General features: G+C 44.6%; 1 protein-coding gene across 3 annotated transcripts in view; it reads left to right on the forward strand.

Moving 5' to 3' along the window:
- The window catches only part of SNX1 (sorting nexin 1), a 48,165-nt gene extending 33,644 nt beyond the window's left edge, over positions 1-14,521 (forward strand). Inside the window, exons 14-15 of one of the 3 annotated variants that reach the window (XM_023729712.1) lie at positions 133-204; positions 12,930-14,521. In XM_023729712.1, the coding sequence (XP_023585480.1) occupies positions 133-204; positions 12,930-13,058 (201 nt within the window). In that variant the 3' untranslated portion in view covers positions 13,059-14,521. Of the gene's footprint in view, positions 1-132; positions 205-860; positions 1,298-12,929 lie in introns of those variants that run through there. The other 2 variants (XM_023729713.1, XM_004374650.2) reach the window with 2 other exon arrangements.
- The last annotated feature ends 4,225 nt before the right edge of the window (positions 14,522-18,746 follow it).

The following is an 18,746-nucleotide window of genomic DNA, read 5'->3' on the forward strand; positions in this document are numbered from 1 at the left end:
CACCCCCGCCTTGGCAGAGGCTGTTTGGCTGGAAGTTGAAACTGTTCCACCTGCTAGCTCTACTTTCTGAGGCCGTGTTTGGCTTTGGTCAGCAATAAACACCAGATCAGTGTAGAATCCTATCTCCTATAGAAAGAGAAATCCAAGGACTTCAAAGACCATGTGATCAAGTACCTGGAGACACTCCTGTATTCACAGCAGCAGGTATGTGAGTGTGCATGACCTTTGTCCTCTGCTGCCTGCTCCAGAGGCCAGCTGCCTGCTTGGGACTGTGGTGATAGGGTGGGCTGGTTCTGCATCTGAGGGGCAAGGCCCTGCTATTGTCAGTAATTGAAGGTAGGCCCCGTTGCTCTAAGATGGAGCATCCATGAGGGTCTTTTGCTAAGCAGGAAGACCCAGCTCTGCTGCCCTAATCCTACGATGAGTTAGTTTTTGAGGGCAAACCTTGTCTCTCTCCTCTCTGTAACCCCTCATTCTTTGAGTGGCCACCCCATGGTACCAGCTAACCTTCTTGAGATCTAGGCTTCAATCAGTGTGTGAACAGTTGCCCCCACTGTGAGGAGCTAACTGAGCTGGGCAGAGCTGTGGCCTCCGCAGGGGTACTTCTGGGGCAGAACCAAGACCGTCTTCAGAAATTGTCCTTGCACTTGGTGCTCAGGAAGTGATGCTTCCCTTCAGCCTGGGAGGGGGTGAGGGCAGTGTAGCTGGCTGACCAGTCTGCCCCAGGGCCCACTCTCAGGCCAGTGATTTCTCAGCTCTGCCTCAGCTTCCTTTGGGTGGCTGAGGCGCTTGAGGAGCACCAGGGCTCCAGCTCTGTCCCGAGATGGAGGCGCCTGCTTACTGTCCCCGCTTCCTTGCAGCTGGCAAAGTACTGGGAAGCCTTCCTTCCTGAGGCAAAGGCCATCTCTTAATGGACCACGGACACCAGAGCCCACCTGCCTGACGCTGCCTTTTTATACTCTGTCCTTGTCCACTTCTGAAGGACCCAGTGATGCATCCTGCCTAGCCCGGCCTTAGCCCTTCCTCTCTGCTCCTACAACCAGGCTATCCCCAGTCACTCTAACTGTATTTTATGTAGCTTCCATATATATTTTCTTACCTAAGAGAATAGTTTCCTGCTTTAAGCAAAGACCTACAATAGGTGGTGGAATTATGGGATAGGAGTGGGGAATTGATATAAATATATAAATACAAATGTATATTTTTCAGGGTGTGGTTTAGGAACTGGGAATAACGTTTTCTGTTACTCCTGATGGTGCCATGAAAAGATTATGTAATAAAATATTTTCAAATCAGGTCACATGACTCAGAATGGTGGTGCTTTTTGCTTCCGGCTGGGGAGCAGTTAGGAAGCAAGTCTGGAATAGTCCTAGCCAAGAAGTTCCCAGGTATAGTAAGTTTCTCTCCACAGGCGTTGACAAGTTTGTGCTGCTGCTTCCCTACGGAACTGGGGTTTCTTTTCTCTGCCTGCCTCAGCTGCCTGTTCTGAGGGTCTCTTACTCTTTTTAATTCTTATTCCTACTCCTTTAGGGAAGGAGTCGTAAAGATGTCTCTTATAACAAGAAGGACAAAACCTATTCTGCAAGGGAGGCAGACCTGTTTTTATCCCTACCCCGACTTCCGATGCAGCCTGGGGCTGAGTCTTGCCTCTGATAGCAAAGTCTTGTGTTCTGGACCTCTTTTGCCACCCATCGAACATGTCCTCAGTAGACTTGTTCATGTTAAGGTGTAAAGGACTGATAAGGACTTATGTGTTATCCCCGTAGACACAACAGCTGGGCACTCTGCCTCCAGATAAGGTAATCCAGGGTCCCCTAAACCTTCTACACTTCTAAGAAGCATTACTGTTGGTGCCCAAAAGACAGCATGCTAGCCAGAGCTCCTGCTGAGGGCACCAGAGCTGTGTCTGAGCTGATCTGGCGAGGAGAAGCCCACGTCTCAGATCAGCCACTGCTCGGCTCCCCCCTCAGCTGTGTTCCACAACTGCTTGAGCTGCATTGGTGGGAGTGGACTTTGAGCCTCTTCAGTGGGTCGGACCTGGTGACTGCCTTCCGGGGGAATCTTGTCACTCCAGCCCCACCACCAGGCTCAGCAGCAACAAAACCCACCACTGCGGAGATGCCTCTGCCCGAGCGGGCTCCAGGACCTGTTCTATCAGTTCTCGTTGGTGGGTGGTTAAGGTTTGGGGAGGGGCAGCCCAAGGCCGGTGAATGCAGGAAACAGTCCTTATATCCAGATCACTGTCCTGACACCAGGGATGAGCCAATGCTGCCAAGTATTTTTTTTAACAGGTTGAGTTATTTGGAAAAAGCCACTCAGTCTCTTCCATGCCTCCCCAATATCTTATTATCGTCTTTGATTTTATCCTTCCAATCTCTTTTATATGCTTGTTTTTACATAGTTGTGATGATATACACAAAATATTTTGTACCCTGCTTTGATCATTCAACATTGTATATATTATAAGCGTTTTTCTATAGTGTTATCTCTCTTCACAAACCTTACTTGTAAGGCTATATAATATAAGGCTTCCTTAGAGTGACTGTACCATAATTCTGACTCATCCCTTGTTGTTGGATTCTTGATATTTTTGTAATTCTATAAATTTTTGTAATTTTAATAATTTCAAACTTATAGAAAAGTTGCAGGAATATCACAAAGAACGCCCATATATTCTTTACCTAGATTTACCAAGTGTTGGTATTTTACTGTTTGTTTTCTCTTTATTTGCATATTGTATTTTCTGAATCATTTGAAAGTAACATGCAGACATTGTGCCCCTTTATCTCAGAAACCTCAAAATGCATTTCTTTAAAGACAAGGACATTCTCTTATACCTTATCACCATAAGTACAGTTATATATCTTCACAGAATCTGCCTCCAGATAGGATAATCCAGGAGCTGCTAAACCTTTTGCAGTTCAGTGAAGCTTTACTGTCTGTTCCCAAAAAGGAGCATGCTAGCAAAGTCAGGAAATGTAGCATTGCCCTGGTGGCATAGTGGTTAGCTATGGCTGCTAACCAAAACGTCAGCAGTTTGAATCTACCAGGTGCTCCATGGAAACTCTGTGGGGCAGTTCTACTCTCTTAGAGGGTCGCTATGAGTTGGAATCGACTCGATGACAATGGGTTTGGTTTTGGTTTTTATAATACTGTTATCTAATCCTTGGTCCATATTTAAATTTTGTCGGTTGTCCCAATAAAGTCCTTTATAGTTATTTATTTTTCTTGGTACAAGATCACGTTTTACATTTAGTTGTCTCTTTAGTCATCTTTAATCTGGAAGAGTTCTTCAACCTTGCTTTGTCTTCCATCACCTTGACATTTTTGAAGAACACAGGCCAGTTATTTTGTAGAATGTTCTTCAGTTTGGGTTTGCCTGATTGTTTTCACATGATTCGATTAGGATTTTGCGTTGTTGGCAGGAATATCACAGAAGTGATGTGTCCTGGGTACATCTTAATTCGGTAAAGGATGTCAGTCAGTTGATCCCATTAATGGTGATGTTAACTCTGATCTCTCGGTTAAGTTGATGTCTGCCAGATTTCACCACTGTAAATTTACTATTTTCCCCTACAAATAATTTGTGGGGAGATACTTTGAGATCCTTTAAATATCTGTTCCTCAACAGATTTTCATCCACTAGTTGTAGCATCAATTGATGATTCTTGCCTGAATCAGTTACTACTATTGGTGATTGACCAATACGATTTTCTAACTCCATAATTCCTTCTGCATGTACTGGTTGGCAGTCAGCTTCTAAAGAAAAGTGTTCCTTCTCCCCATTTTTTAATCCACTTGTTTATCAGAGTGGATGCATAGATTTGTATTTTACTCAAAGTTACAATCCATTGCTTTGATTTATTTTGATTCTCAAACTGTCCTAGACTTCTACTGTGTCTTTTTAACATGTCTCCATCATTTTTTTTTAAAAACATTTTGTTGTGCTGTAGGTGAAAGTTTACAGAGCATATTAGTTTCCCATTCAAAAAATTTATACACAAATTGTTTCGTGACATTGGTTGTAATCCCTGTGATGTGTCAGCAGTCCCCCCACTCCGGCTTCCCCATTTCCCTTCATCTGGTTTTTCTGTCTCTCAGTGGCTTCCTTTGCCTTAGTCAGGTTGTGCTGATTTCCCCCATATTGTGTGTTGTCTTTCCGTTCAACAAAGTTAACACATGTCTACTATCTAGTTAGTGGTTTCCCCTCCCCGCCCCTCCTGTCCCCTCCCAGGTAACCCTCAAAGATTGTTTCTTTCTACATATAATCCTTTTCTTGAGTTTTTATGATAGTGGTATCATACAATATTTGTCCTTTTGTGATTGACTTATTTCACTCAGCATAATGCCCTCTAGGTTCATCCATGTTGTGAGATGTTTCACCGATTCATCATTGTTCTTTATCGTTGCATAGTATTCCATCATGTGTATATACCATAGTTTGTTTATCCATTCATCGTTGATGAGAACTTAGGTTGTTTTTCATCCATCTTTTCGCTATTGTGAATAATGCTGCAGTGAACATGGGTGTGCATGTGTCTGTTCATGTGACAGGTCTTATTTCTCTAGGATATATTCCTAGGAGTGGGACTGCTGGGTCATATGGTATTTCTGTTTCTAGCTTTTTAAGGGAAGCACCATATCATTTTCCTTAGTGGTTGTACCATTTTACATTCACACCAGCAGTGTATGAGAGTTCCAGTCTCCCCACAACCTCACCAGCATTTATTGTCTTTTGTTTGTTCAATCGGTGCCATTCTTGCAGGACTGAGATGGTATCTCATCGTGATTCTGATTTGCATGTCTCTAATGGCTAATGATCGCAAGCATCTTTTCATGTATTTGTTGGCCGCCTGAATGTCTTCTTTGCTGAAGTGTCTGTTCATGTTCTTTGCCCATTTTGTGATTGGGTTGCTTGTCTTTTTATTGTTGAGTTGTTGAAATTTTCTATATATTTTAGAGATTAGACCTTTATCAGATATGTCATTGCCAAAGATTTTTTCCCAGTCTATAGGTTCTCTTTTTACTCCTTGAGAAAGTCCTTTGATGAGCATCAGTATTTAATTTTTAGGAGGTCCAAGTCATCTGGTTTATCTTCTGGAATTTGTACATCTTTAATTATGCTTGATATTCTATTTACGCCATAGTTTAGGGACCCTAGCGTTGTCCCTATATTTTCTTTCATGATCTTTGTAGTTTTAGGTTTTACATTTAGGTCTTTGATCCGTTTTGAGTTACTTTTTGTGTGTGGTGTGAGGTATGAATCCTGTTTCATTTTTCTGCAAATGGATATCCAGTTTTTCCAGCACCATTTGTTGAAGAGACTATCTCTTCCCCCATTTAATGGACTTTGACCCTTTGTCAAAGATCAGGTGTCCATAGGTGGATGGATTTACTTCTGGGTTCTCAGTTCTGTTCCATTGGTCTACATGTCTGTCATTGTACTGGTACCAGGCTGTTTTGACTACTGTGGCTGTATAGTAGGTTCTGAGATTGGGTAGTGCAATGCCTCCTACTTCGTTCTTCTTTTTCAGTAATTCTTTGCTTATCTGGGGGTTCTTTCCTTTCCATACGAAGTTGATTAGTTTTTCCATCTCAAAGAATGTTGAAATTTGGATCGGGATTGCATTGTATCTATAGATCGCTTTGGGTAGTATTAACATTTTCACAATGTTAAGTCTTCCTATCCACGAACATGGATGTCTTTCCGTTTATGAAGGTCTCTTTTGGTTTCTTGCAGTAGTGTTTTGTAGATTTCTTTGTATAAGTCTTTTACATCCCTAGTTAGATTTATTCTTAAGTATTTTATCTTTTAGGGGGCTATTGTAAATGATATTGTTTTCCTGATTTCCTTTTTGGAGTTCTGTTTTTTAGTATAGAGGAATCCAACTGATTTTTGTATGTTGATCTTTGTACCCTGCCACTTTGCTGAATCTATTAGTTCCAGTAGGTTTCTTGTGGACTCTCTGGGATTTTCTACGTGTAGGATCATATCGTCTGTGGATGGGGATAGTTTTGCTTCTTCCTTACCAATCTGGATGCCTTTTATTTCCCTTTCTTGTCTTATTGCCATAGCTAGGATTTCAGTACATTGTGGTGATAAAGATCATCCTTTTCTGGTTCCCATTCTCAGGACGAATGCCTTCATTCTCTCTCCATTGAAAATAGTGTTTGCTGTTAGTTCTGTGTATATGCCTTTTGTTATGTTGACGAATTTTCCTTCTATTCCTATTTTGGTGTGAGTTTTTATCAGGAATGGGTGCTCGACTTTATCAAATGCCTTTTCTGCATTGATTGAGATAATCATATGATTCTTTTCCTTTGTTTTATTTATATGGTGGATTATGTTGATTGATTTTCTAATGTTGAACCATCCTTGCATACCTAGTATGAATCCCACTTGGTCCTGATGTATTATTGTTTTGATATGCTGTTGGATTCTGTTGGCTAGAATCTTTTTGAGAATTTTTGTGTCAGTGTTCATGAGGGATATTGGTCTACAGTTTTCTTTTTTAGTGGTATCTTTGCCTGGCTTTGGTATCAGGGTTATGCTGGCTTCATAAAGTGAAATAGGGGGTAGTCCTTCCTTTTTTATGTTTTGGAATAGTTTGAGTAGTATTAGTATCAACTCTTCTCTGAATGTTTGGTAGAGTTCTCCAGTGAAAACATCTGGGCCAGGGCTCTGTTTTTGGTTGGTAGTTTTTTTATGACTGCTTTAATTTCTTCTTTTGTTAGGGGTCTGTTCAGATTTTTAGGTAGGTAGTGTGTTTCTAGGAATTTGTCCATTTCCTCTAGGTTTACAGTTTGTTGGAGTATAATTTTTTGCAGTATTCTGTTATGATCCTTTTTATTTCTGTTGTTTCTGTTGTAGTGTCATCCATCTCATTTCTTATTTGAGTTACTTGCGTCTTCTCCTTTTTTTCTTTAGTCAATTCAGCCAGGGTTTTGTCAATTTTATTTATCCTTTCAAAGAACCAGCTTTTAGTCTTGTTGATTATTTTTCTTTTTGCTATTTCATTTATTTTTGCTCTAATCTTTATTAGTTCCTTTCTTCTGCAGCTGTGGGCTTCTTTTGCTGCTCTTTTTATGTTTGTTTGAATTGTAGGGTTAAGGTATTGATTTTGGCCCTTCTTTTGTGATGTGTGCGTTTATTGCTATAAATTGACCTCTGAGTACTGCTTTTGTTGTGTTCCAAAGGTTTTGGTATGTTGTGTTTTCATTCTTGGAATTTTTTAATTTAATTTTTAATTTCTTCCGTTACTCAGTGGTTTTTAAGCATGGTGTTCAGTTTCCAAGTATTTGATTTTTTTTCCTTGTTCTTCCTGTTATTGATTTCTAATTTTATAACATTGTGATCTGAGCAGGTGCTTTGTATTAGTTCGATATTTTTTAATTTATTGAGGCTTGCTTTGTGACCTAGAAATGGTTTGTTCTAGAGAATGATCCATGTGCACTGGAGAAGAATGTGTACTGTGCTGCTGTTGGGTGGAGTGGCTTTGTATATGTCTGTGAGGTCAGGTTGGTTGTGTTGCTTAGATTTTCTGTGTCTTTGTTGAATTTCTTTCTAGTTGTTCTGTCCATCATTGGAAGTGGTCTTCTACTATTATTGTAGAATGGTCTATTTTTCTTTTCAGTTCTGTTAGTGTTTTATATATTTTGGAGCTCTGTCATGGGGTGTGTAAATATTTATTATGGTGATATTCTCTTGGTGGATTGATCCCTTAACTGTTATATAATGTCCTTTTTTGTCTCTTATGATGGAGTTTGATTTAAAGTCTGTTTGATCAGATTAACATTGCCACTCCTGTTCTTTTTTGGTTATCGTTTGCTTGATATATATTTTTTCCATCCTTTGATTTTTAACCTGTTTATGTCTTTGTGTTTAAGATGTGTCTCTTGTAGGCGACATATTGATGGGTCATTTTTTTTTTTTAATCCGTTCTGCTGCTCTCTGTCTCTTGAGTGGTGTGTTTAAACCATTTGCATTCAGTGTGATTATCAATAGATACGAATTTACTACTATCATTTTGTTATGCTTTTTTTTGTGGTGTTGAAGGTTTCTTTGTTCCACTTAATTTTCTGTGTTGAGTTCTTTTTGTTCATGGATTGTCTTTTCATTTCCTTCATTCTTGTTGATTTTGTGTTTACTGGGTCTTTTTGCTTTTCTTTTTCTTTATTTTGGTTGGTAGGTTTGTTCATTTTCTTTGTGGTTACTGTAAGGTTTACCTTTATCATCCTATGTTTAAAACAGTCTGTTATTTTTTGACACTGCCTTGACTTCCTCTCCATATGGAAGTTCTATAACTACACCATTTGTGGTCGATTTCAGATTGACATCTCTAGTTCCCTGTTTTCAGCGTTATTGGCAGTATTTTAATTTTGAGAGTTCTTTGTCTGGGTTGGTATCTGGGTGATGTTATCTTGTGTCTTGTTCTCAGGTTGTTATCTGATGTTGTTGGTTCTCTGTCCGAAGGACTCCCTTTAATATTTCTTGTAAGGTTGGTCTGGTTTTTACAAATTCCTTTAATTTCTGTTTACCTGGGAATGTCCTAATTTTGCCATCATATTTGAGAGACTATTTTCCTGGATATATGATTCTTGGTTGGCATTTCTTTTCTTTCAGGGTTTTATATATGTCATCCTATTGCCTCCTTGCCTGCATGGTTTCTGCAGAGAAGTCAGAGTTTAGTTTTATTGGTGTCCCTTTGTATGTGATATTTCGTTTTTCACAAGCTGCTCTCAAGAATTCTTTCTTTGTGTTTGGTTTTGGAAAGTTTGATTATGATATGTCTTGGTGACTTTGTTTTGGGGTCTGTGCTGCATTGGGGTTTGCTGAGCTTTTTGGATGTAAACCTTCTCGTCTTTCATGATAGCAGGGAAGTTTTATGCCAGCAATTCTTTGAAAAGTCTCTCCATGCTTTTTCTTGTCTCCTGTTCTGGAATTCCAATCATGCATAGATTGTTCCTCTTGATAGTGTTCCACATAACTCTTAGGCTTTCTTCATTTTTCTTTATTCATTTTTTCTGATTGTTCCTCAAATATATTAGTACTGAGGGAATTTGTCCTCTATTTTGCTGATCCTTTCTTCCATTGATTCAGTTCTACTGCTGTGACCTTCCACTGTGTTATCTGTTTCTGATATTTTATTGTTAAGCTTCTGGATTTCTAGTTGCTGCATTCATATAATTTCTAATTGTTTGTTTATTTTGTCATTTTGTTCTTGTATTGTTTTCCTGAAATTTTCTAGACCTCTTTGAGGATCCTATATGTAAGTCTTTTGAATTCCTTATCTTATAGTTCTATTGCCATTTATTCCTCAGGAAAATTTTCTGCCCCTTTATTTTGGTCACTTGCTTGAGCCATCTTGTCCTATATCTTTATATGATTTAATATTGTCTACTGTCTTTGAGGCATTAAGGTGTTATTTTATTTGATTGTATGTTTGTTTGCTTCATCTTGGTTCTTTGTTTTGTGGTGACAAGTGATGGGTGGTCTGGATCCCTCCACAGCCCTTGTGGGACTGTGGGGTCCTTTGAGGTTGGTGCTAGCAATTAGTGCATCCACTGGAGAACAGGACAGGTCGTCTTCATAGCCGTAAGGAAGCAGTGCTACCTAAATGGATGGGGTAGGCCCTTCCTGCGGGCATGAACTGGTGTCTCAGTAGATGGTGGGAGATCAAGGGGTCTCAGTGTATGTGGGCTTGGCCTGCAGGAACTCACTGGGCATAGGATGGGTGTCACTGCAGCCAGTTGGTCATTGGGTATTGACACAGGGAATGCCTGCTTGTTGTTGGAATCTGCTGGGATGCACCTGGCAGACACTGGTGATGGGATATGCCTGCCAAGCCATGCCAGGTGGTTGTTGGAAGAGTGCACAGGGGTGCATCTGCTAGTTGCTGGGCTACAGCGTGGGGCATACCTGTTGGTTACTGGGCAGTGGTACTGGGTGCATTTTTGGTTACTGTGCAGGCTTGGGAGGATCGCACTGATCACTGGGCAGTGGACACTGGGGCACTCCTACTGTTCACTGTGCAGTGGGCACATTCCCGCTGGTCACCAGGCTGCAGGTGTGCTCGCAATGGTAACTAGGCTGCAGGTGTGCTCTTGCTGGTTGCCAGATCGGACAGGTGCTCCTGCCAGTTGCTAGGTAGCAGATGTTCTGCTAGTTGCCAGATTGCAGGCATGCTCCCACCAGTCACCAGGAAGTAGGCATGCTCCCACAGGTCGCCGGACTACAGGCGCGCTCCCACCAGTCTCCGGACAATGGGCATGGGCTTGTCCCTGCTGGTCACAGGTGCAGAGGTCTTTCCTGCCTGGCCACCCCAGGTGACTGCGGTCTGGCCCATTTAAATATGGGGGGACAGACACGGAGGCTGGCCACTGGGGGTCCTCTAGTTGCTACTCTGTGGTTTTACTATCCAGTGGGTTTCCTGGCCAAATAACCAGGCTCTGCCACTGATGAACAGCCCCTTTCCTCAGTTCCTAGCTCCCTCCCTTCTCCATGGTCAGTAGGATCTCTGGAGCTCTCCCCTGTCTTCCTTCACTTTACCTTTTTAGCCTGGCTTGTATCCTGCTCACCTTGTTTCATTCCAGGTTTGTTTACACAGTATCTTTTTCTCGTGTTGTGAGTTCTGTATAGTTGTCTTCCTGTGCTCCTCACCCAGGAATGCGGCCCGCTTTGTCCCAAGATAGCCACGCTGTGCCAGGCCAGGTGGCAAGACACTGAGAGTCTGTGTCTCTGCATCAGCTGTTTTCTTTCTGTCTCTCTTTCCACTTGGAACTCGATCTAATTCTTCATCTTTCCGTGTGATGTTTAAGGTTCCAAAGTTGTCATCTGTATCTGTTTCACCTGGCTTCTCAGGTCTTTGATAAATGGGGATATTGTAGTGCATCAGTCTAAGTCACCATCTTTCCCATCATTTTTTGAGCACTTGTATCTTGCCTGCCCCAGGCCTGGAATCAGCCATTTCTCCAGGGAGTCTTGATTCCTTTTAGTGGAGAATGGTATTTAGAAACCAAGATTTGGGTGCTGAGCGTGCTCATTGCTGGTAGGGTGTTACTGCTTCTAGATTTCCAGAACACAGAGCTAGGAGATATATAGAGAAATGGAGATAGATGACACAAAGAGTTAGATATTTAAAATCCTGAATTCATACTTGCAGTCTTGCCCCAGAGGGTTTATTCTAGTTTTCTGTATTGTAACTGTCTTCTCCAGAGAGACTTAATTTTAAAAACTTCTCCTTGCTTTATGTTCCATCTAATGAACGTCTTGATGCAAGTCTGTTTTTATTATTTCCTTGGGATGGATACTCCTCTGGTTTCAGAATTTCCTCCTTAGCCTCCTGCATCCTGCTGGTGACAGAGCCGTTGTCTTCAGGGCCTGTGAATTTCTGGGCAGAGCTTACAGATGTGCAAACAGAGAAGGCCACTAGGGGACCAGGGTTACTGAGCCATAAGCCTGTATGGGGAATAACAGCAGCACAAAAGAAAAGGGAGCCATTCCATCTGGGGACTCAGGAGGGAGAAATTTGTGGAGAACGTGATGCTTGAAGTGAGTCTGAAAAGGAGAAGATGTGTTTGCTCCTTCTGCTGGAACCATTCCACCTCTCTTGTCTGCCTGGCAGTGTGAGGTGGGTACATCTGGGGAAGTGGAAGTGGCTTGGTGTGGCCAGAATCAGGTCAGTGAGGTGCCTCACAGACATTGATGAGCAGAAGGTAATCACGATGTGCCTGATACAACTCATGAGGCATTTTGAATGTTACCCTGTTAGTGTGGAAAGCCACTGAAGGGACTGAAAATAACATGGTCACATTTGTGATTTAGAAATATCAGAAAGTGTGAGACTGGAGGCAGGGAGAGTAGCCAGGCTCATCACAGCCACCCAGAGAGCTGGGGAGGGCAGTAGTAATGGGGTTAGGGCTGAGGGGAGAGGTTTGGGAGGTAGAGATGGGACCAGTGGGGTCTAGTCATTGATTTGATGAGAGGCCTGAGTGGGAGGGGGAGGTAGCAAGCATGACACCAGGAATCTGACTTGGATGTTGGGGTAGACGGGGAAGCCCTTCACAACGCAGGTAAAACACAAGAGGCAAAATTGTTTTTGGAGCCGATGGGAGAGGAAGCAGTGGGAACAGCAAGTGTTGACTGTGTTGTTTAAGAAGCTTCTCTGAATGGGAAGGGAAGGCAGTGGTTAGAGTTGAGGGAGACAACAGTAAAAGGGGGTTTTGTTTTATTTAAAGGTTGGGCTGACTTGAGCGTGTTAATAAGATTCAGAGAAGAAAGGAGTAACCATCAGAGCCTGTTCTTGGGAGAAAATCTGCCCTTCAAACCAGTTTCTTCTGATTTGAACCCCAGATGTACTGAATCAGAATCTATAGTTTAACAAGATTTCCAGGTGATTCTTACCTACAATGAATTTTGAGAACCACTGCTCTACTAGTGGGTCTCAGAATTGGTCCCTAACCAGCAGCAATAGCATCACCTGGGAACTTGTTAGAAATGCAAGTTTTCAGCAGGGGTTGGTGCCGAAGGAAACAGCTGGAAGCCCTGGAGAAAATGCAGTCCAGAACCCAGGAGGAGGGAGCTACTGTGATCAGAGGAAGGTCCTCTGTGAGGCTGCGGGAAAGAAATACGTAGGTGGAAGGAAGGCAGAAAAGCTGTTTCATGCTTGACAGTTAAAATGTTGTCAGGGATATTTTGTCTACGTATTTTGAGTCTGGTGAATTAGAGGTGTGGAGACAGGTCTACATTTCCCTTTGAGTTATTTTCCCAGGAATCTCTCTGGGCTCCAGAGCCCTAAAGATGAAGCCTAGAGACAGAGGTGAGCTGGAGGAACCCTAGTATTCAGTATAAGTATTCGGTGCTGTTATAAGTGAGAGAAATAGAAGTGTCGCTTACAAATAGATGTTTGTAACTTCTGAACTCTTTCCAGAAGATTTTCATTGTAAATGCGCCTGTAGCTGGGAACCCTAAAGAAAATAAAGAATGCCTTTGCAGAAGCTCAGATCTCAAAGGTGAGAAGACGACAGATCTGCCAAAGCTGGGCCAGTATGTGGACTGAGGGGAGAGAGGGCGGCGATGGAAGGAGGGTCCTGTGCTGAGCATGCTCAGGGCCCACATGGGGTTGAAGACCATGGGTTTCAAGGGGCATCAAGCCCCAAGCTCGTGGGATTTTCCCCACCAGTACTCATCGGCCTAGCAGGTGAGGAAGAGAAGGGAGGAAATGCTAACAGTGAACCGTCCTGGAGCAGAGAAGGACACACCTTTGCTGCAGTTGGCATGCCCCTGAACTGTCTTTGGAGACACTGGCTAAGATTCATACGTGAGCTGAGTGTTAGAAATGGATGCGAACACCTCAGCTCTGTCTTCTGGACTCCGAGAATGGTGTGTACATCACCTGCCAATGTCTCGTGATACCAGTTGTGTGATTTTATGTTGGCTCTCTCCACCAAACTGTAAGCTCTCTGAGGTGTATGTCTTTATCACTCCATGGCCCCCAGCAGGAATCTGGGCTCAGAACAGGTGCCAAACAGATAACTGTTGAATGACTGTTCTCCACCTGCAGACCCTGCCACCTGGCATTCACAGCCCTCCGTGAGAGGACCCCAGCTCACTTTTCCTTGTTTGTCTCCCAGTCCTTCGAAACAGTGGCTGACACCTCATGGAAACTGATGCCAAATATGGTCTTAACCTCCCTTCTGTGTAGCCTGAGAAGCCTTTGTTAATGCTGGGCTTTGTGCCTACAGCATTCATTCTCAGCCCTCGTCCCTGTCTTCAGTCTCAGAATTATAACTGTCTGAAACAGGCATTTGAGAGGAGCCCTGGTGGCGCAGTGCTTAAATGCTCGGCTGCTAACTGAAAGGTCAGTGGTTTGACCCCACCAGCCACTCCACTGGAGAAATATGTGGCAGTCTGCTTCTGTAAAGATAACAGCCTTGGAAACCCCATGGGGCAGTTCTACTCTGTCCTGTAGGGTCGCTATGAGTCAGAATCGACTCGACAGCAGTGGGTTTTGTTTTAGTCGTCAACGTGGTGGATGCGAGTAGAAGTAAAAGGAGATAGGGCATTTACCAGTCTCAGAGCTTTCCCTGAGGATCCCCATAGACACTTCTAGAAACCAAATCCATGAGGATGACTGTCCAAGGATGGGCATCATAGTATTGTCTAGTTACAAAAACTGGAATCAATCTAAATGTCCATCAGGAAGGGATTAAACGAATTATGGTACAACCATATTAATCGGATATTATACAGCTGTTGAAGATGATATATAGCTATATTCATTGACAAGGAAATATCTCTATTATATATTTTTCAGTGAAAAAAGCAGGTTATAGAATTGCATGTATGGTACGATCCACATTTATATAAAATTACATGGGAAGGATGTTGATTGAATTGTTAACTGTGATTGCCTCTAGGGATGGAATTTTGCATTATTTTTAATTTTTTATGCCATTTGATACTGCTTGAAATTTCTGTGTATTTATAATCAGAAATTTAAAATAAAGCTATTTTCATTATGGGAGAACAATCCAGTGCATCCTTTGAGGCCTACTTCTTCATATGTAAATCCTCCCAGAAGCTTCCTCCGGCCCCCTCCCCAGCCCAGCCCCATGCCCGGAGTGGGAGCCCTCCTTTTTCACGGCCTGTCTTCCTCTTAAACCTCTGGTCTCGCTCACCCTTGGATGAAGTGTTGTCCCCAAGATGACCTGTTTAGCCTGGCGGGCGCCGACCTCCTTCAGGTCATGGAGTAGCTGTTTCTGCTCATCTTGGTGTCTTTCCCCACCCCCAGAGGCAGCCTAAGGGAACGGGCTGCTCCTCAGCTCCAGCCAGTTATTGCCGTTTGAGCCTGTGAGCCCACTAAGGGCCAGATCTTGGGATTTTTTTCCGAGCTTCAGAAATGTGGCCTAATTTGGGGTTCAGTGGGCCTTGCTGTACTGGCAGGATTGGTGTTCGTTGCCCCAGGTGGGGCCTGCAGGCTGCCAGGTGATAGCCCCAGACAGGCCTCCTCCCCTTTGACCCTTGCCTGTTGTGGAAATGTCCCCGGCTATGACCCCAGACCTGTGGGGGAGAAAGCCCCCTCACTAAGGCTGCAGGAAGCCGGCTGCACAGAGGAAGTTGGCTGCTTGGTCTCCATAGGATGCACTTTGTCTGAGGCCAGAAAAACCCTGTCCAATCTGATATAGCACCTTTCCCTAAAGAGATGTGACCGCTGTTTCCAAATGACTGCCCCTCCAAGCTTCGGAGCTCTCTGCTTCCTCTTCCGTTATGAGCAGCAGCAGCGACCACCACCGGGGCGAAACCAGCAGGTCTCCCCTCGGGAACATGGGCAGCCTCACCAGGAAAAATGATGAGGCACCTGGCAGCCCTCCCACCCCAGGGCCTATTTTATTAACTAGTAAGAGCTGCCATTTGTTAAACACCTACTCTGAGCCAGCCACTGTGCTCAGGGCTACCCCATCACCAAGGAGTCCTGGTGGTGCAGTGGTTAAGCGCTTGGCTGCAAATTGAGAGGCTGGTAGTTGGAACCCACCAGCTGCTCCAGGGGAGAAAGATGTGGCAGTTTGCTTCTGTAAAGATTTACAGCCTTGGAAACCCTATGGGGCAGTTTTACTCTGTCCCATAGGGTCGCTATGAGTTGGAATCGACTCAGTGACAAGTACAGGTACCCCATCACCAAGGTCGCTGGTTGGTGCAAATTGTTAAGTGCTTGACTGCTAACAGAAAAGTTGGCGGTTCAAACCCAACCAGAGACGCCTCAGAAGACACCCTGGCGCTCTGCTTCCAAAAGGTTACAGCCTTGGAAACCCTATGGAGCAGTTCTACCGTGTATACACAGGGTCACCGTGAGTCAGCATGGACTCGACAGCAACCACTGCCAACCCCATCACCATGGCCCTTCCAGGGGCATTATTTTCTACCTAAAGAGACTGCAGCTCAGAGATCTCAAGCAGCTTTCCCAAGGTCCCACCCAAGTAAAACTTGAACCAGTCTGCTTGACTCAGTCCGCCCCACTGTATCCCACACAACCCAGACAGGATGGACAAGAGGAACCTAGACACTAACTAAGTTTTTGTCTTAAATACCAGAATCCATACAGTCAGCCTGTTAAGGACAAGTCCCATTTTGTTACCCACCTGACCTTGTAGGCATTTGAGTTACTCTGACGCCTGTGAGGTATTCTCTCCCCAGAATACACAATGGGTTGCCCACCTGGATAGTAGGAGCAGTAGCTGGAACACAAAAGCAGCTTCAGTGAGTAGCTGGAGGCCATCAGTGACAGAGACTAAAATCTCCACTTACTGAGAAGCCACAGACAGCAACCAGGACTAGACTGTGAATCGGGGGCACCTCCAGTCCTAAGCTCAAGGCCTGGAGCTGTGGCCCCTCCTGGCCTCTGGCCTGGCTTTCCTGTTGTCCTCAGTCCTTGGTCCCACAGCTCTCTTCACGATAAACCCGTTACTTGAAGGTACCTGAGTTTCTGTTCCTTGAACCCCAGTGCTGGGCACACCAGAGGAGCCGACTCGCTGGTCAGCTGACATCTCACTCTGAGGGGTATTCCTTGTTATTACCAGAAAAATCTCCCTGGAAAGTTGTGCTACTTTGGATGCAAGGTGGCTGGGGTGGCCTCTGCCTGCTCCCCCTGGCCAGCTCTGGGTTGTGTTGTCTGAAGCTGTCTTATATCTGGGCATGGGACAGGTGGCCCTGGGGCCCTAGGAGTGACACTGCTGGCTGGAGCCCTGGGTCTGGAGCCTGCCTGCCCCCTGGGGAGCAGGTTGCCATTCTGCCCTGAGCCAAGCTTTGCTCTCAGAGCTCAGGCAGGACATGCTTGTCTGAGGTGCCTTCAACAACCCACTTCTCTTCCTCACACCTCAGTTTCCTCATCTATAAGATGAAGGGTTTAGACTAGCTTAGTAATTTAAAATGTTTTAGTAGCAGAACTATTTTTTTAGACAACATCTTACACTGAAATCCAATATTCAGAACAAAATATTAGTATACAGTCATCCCTCTGTATCTTCGGGGAATTGGTTCTAGGACCCTCGCAGATACCAAAATCCAAGGATGCTCAAGTCCCTTATATAAAATGACACAGTATTTGCATATAACCTATGCACATCTTCCCTATAGTTGAAATCGTCTCTAGATTACTTACAATACCTAATACAATGTAAGTGCTGTGTAAATAGTTGTTATACTTTGTTGTTCAGGAAATAATGATGAGAAGAAAAGTCTGTACATGTTCAGGTCAGCCGAGCCCAGACCACGGTTGACCACGGTATCTGAAGCCACTGAAAGGAAAACCGTGGATGAGGCGGCCGTGGGGAGACTACCCGTATACTACAGGGTCGCTATGAGTCGGAATGGACTCGACGGCCACGGGTTTTTTTGGTTTACTGTAAACTTATTTTATTATTTCAAGTATTTCAAATTTATAAAATATACTTATTAAACAAGGGAATCAGTAAGAACTATGAGGCCGTTTCAATGAACAGGATAGTTGATTTACATCAACCACTGCTTCCAGTTCTTATTTTTTTTTCCTAGTTGCCAGTATTGAGAAAATCAGGGAAAATCCTGGTCACAGTTAGTAGTTGAAACAGTTTTTAGCTAACCTTGCAATTTTAGGATAGTGAAAGAAGAATGGTAGAATTTTGTTGTTTCAAAGCTGAATCAGTAACTATATTAGAATGATCCATATGTGATTGCCAATAGGCCACCGCACCGATCTGGATTTAAAAAAACAGCAAATTTGTGTAATTCAATGAAACACTGATAGCTAATACTGTGTTCTCGGCTCCATGCAGAACTCTTCGCCAGCGTGGCCTCTTTTAATCCACGCGACAACGCTCCTCCATTCTACAGACAAGGACACTGAGGCTCAAGGGGTTGTCCAAGGGTTACACAGGTGAAGCCCCAGGTGGGTGGCCCCGTGCCGCCCCCCAGCCTGCCTGCCTGCGAGAGAAGAATCGCGCCTCTGTGCGCAGCGGCGCCCGCCGGCCGGTGGCCCGGGGCTGTTTGTTTTCTTACCAGGGGTAACCAAACCGCCTGAGCAGCCTCCGCCGCCCAGCAGAAGGCCTGCCAGTGAAAGGGGGCTTTGTGTGCCGGCGGCGGAGGGCGAGGGCCCGGGCCATGGTGGGGAGCCGCGGCCGAGCCAACCTGGGCGCCTGCTTGGGGGCGCCGCCCAGCAAGCAGGGCGGGGGCGTGTCGGGAGGGGCATTTTCACACCCAGCCTTCCTCCCGGGGCCCGCTCTATCGTTGCCTTCGTCCTCTGCAAGCTGTGGACTCCACGTCTGCACGGCAGGCCCAGTGTGCTCCGGCTCTCTGGAGGGGGTGGGAGGAGTCAAGAGACAGGTGTCTCACCTGAAGGCCCATGGGAGATTCCTGTCGTTATCCCCCTGCAGGCTTTCCTGCAACCCTTCAGCAACCCCTGCTCCCTTCCTGCCCCCTCTCCTCCATGGCTGTTGAGTGCCTTCTACATGCTGAGCACCACGGAGGCAACCCCTGACACACAGACCAGGTCCCTGGCCTGATGGCGCTCAGAGTCTGGGGAAACGTGCGGGAAAGTAAGGGAGACACATACTAAACAGTAATTAAAGAGTGTAGTGAGTACATAGACTGAGTGATATGATAGGGTGGTCAGGAAGGAAGGCCTCTTGGAGGAGGTATTAGGCTGAGACTTGGAGGAGGCGCCCACCAGGTGAAGAGTCAGGGAAGAGGTAGAGGAAAGGCCCTGAGGCAGGAA

This window comes from Trichechus manatus, unplaced genomic scaffold, assembly GCF_000243295.1.
Source record: "Trichechus manatus latirostris isolate Lorelei unplaced genomic scaffold, TriManLat1.0 scaffold00030, whole genome shotgun sequence".
Lineage (NCBI taxonomy): Eukaryota > Metazoa > Chordata > Mammalia > Sirenia > Trichechidae > Trichechus > Trichechus manatus.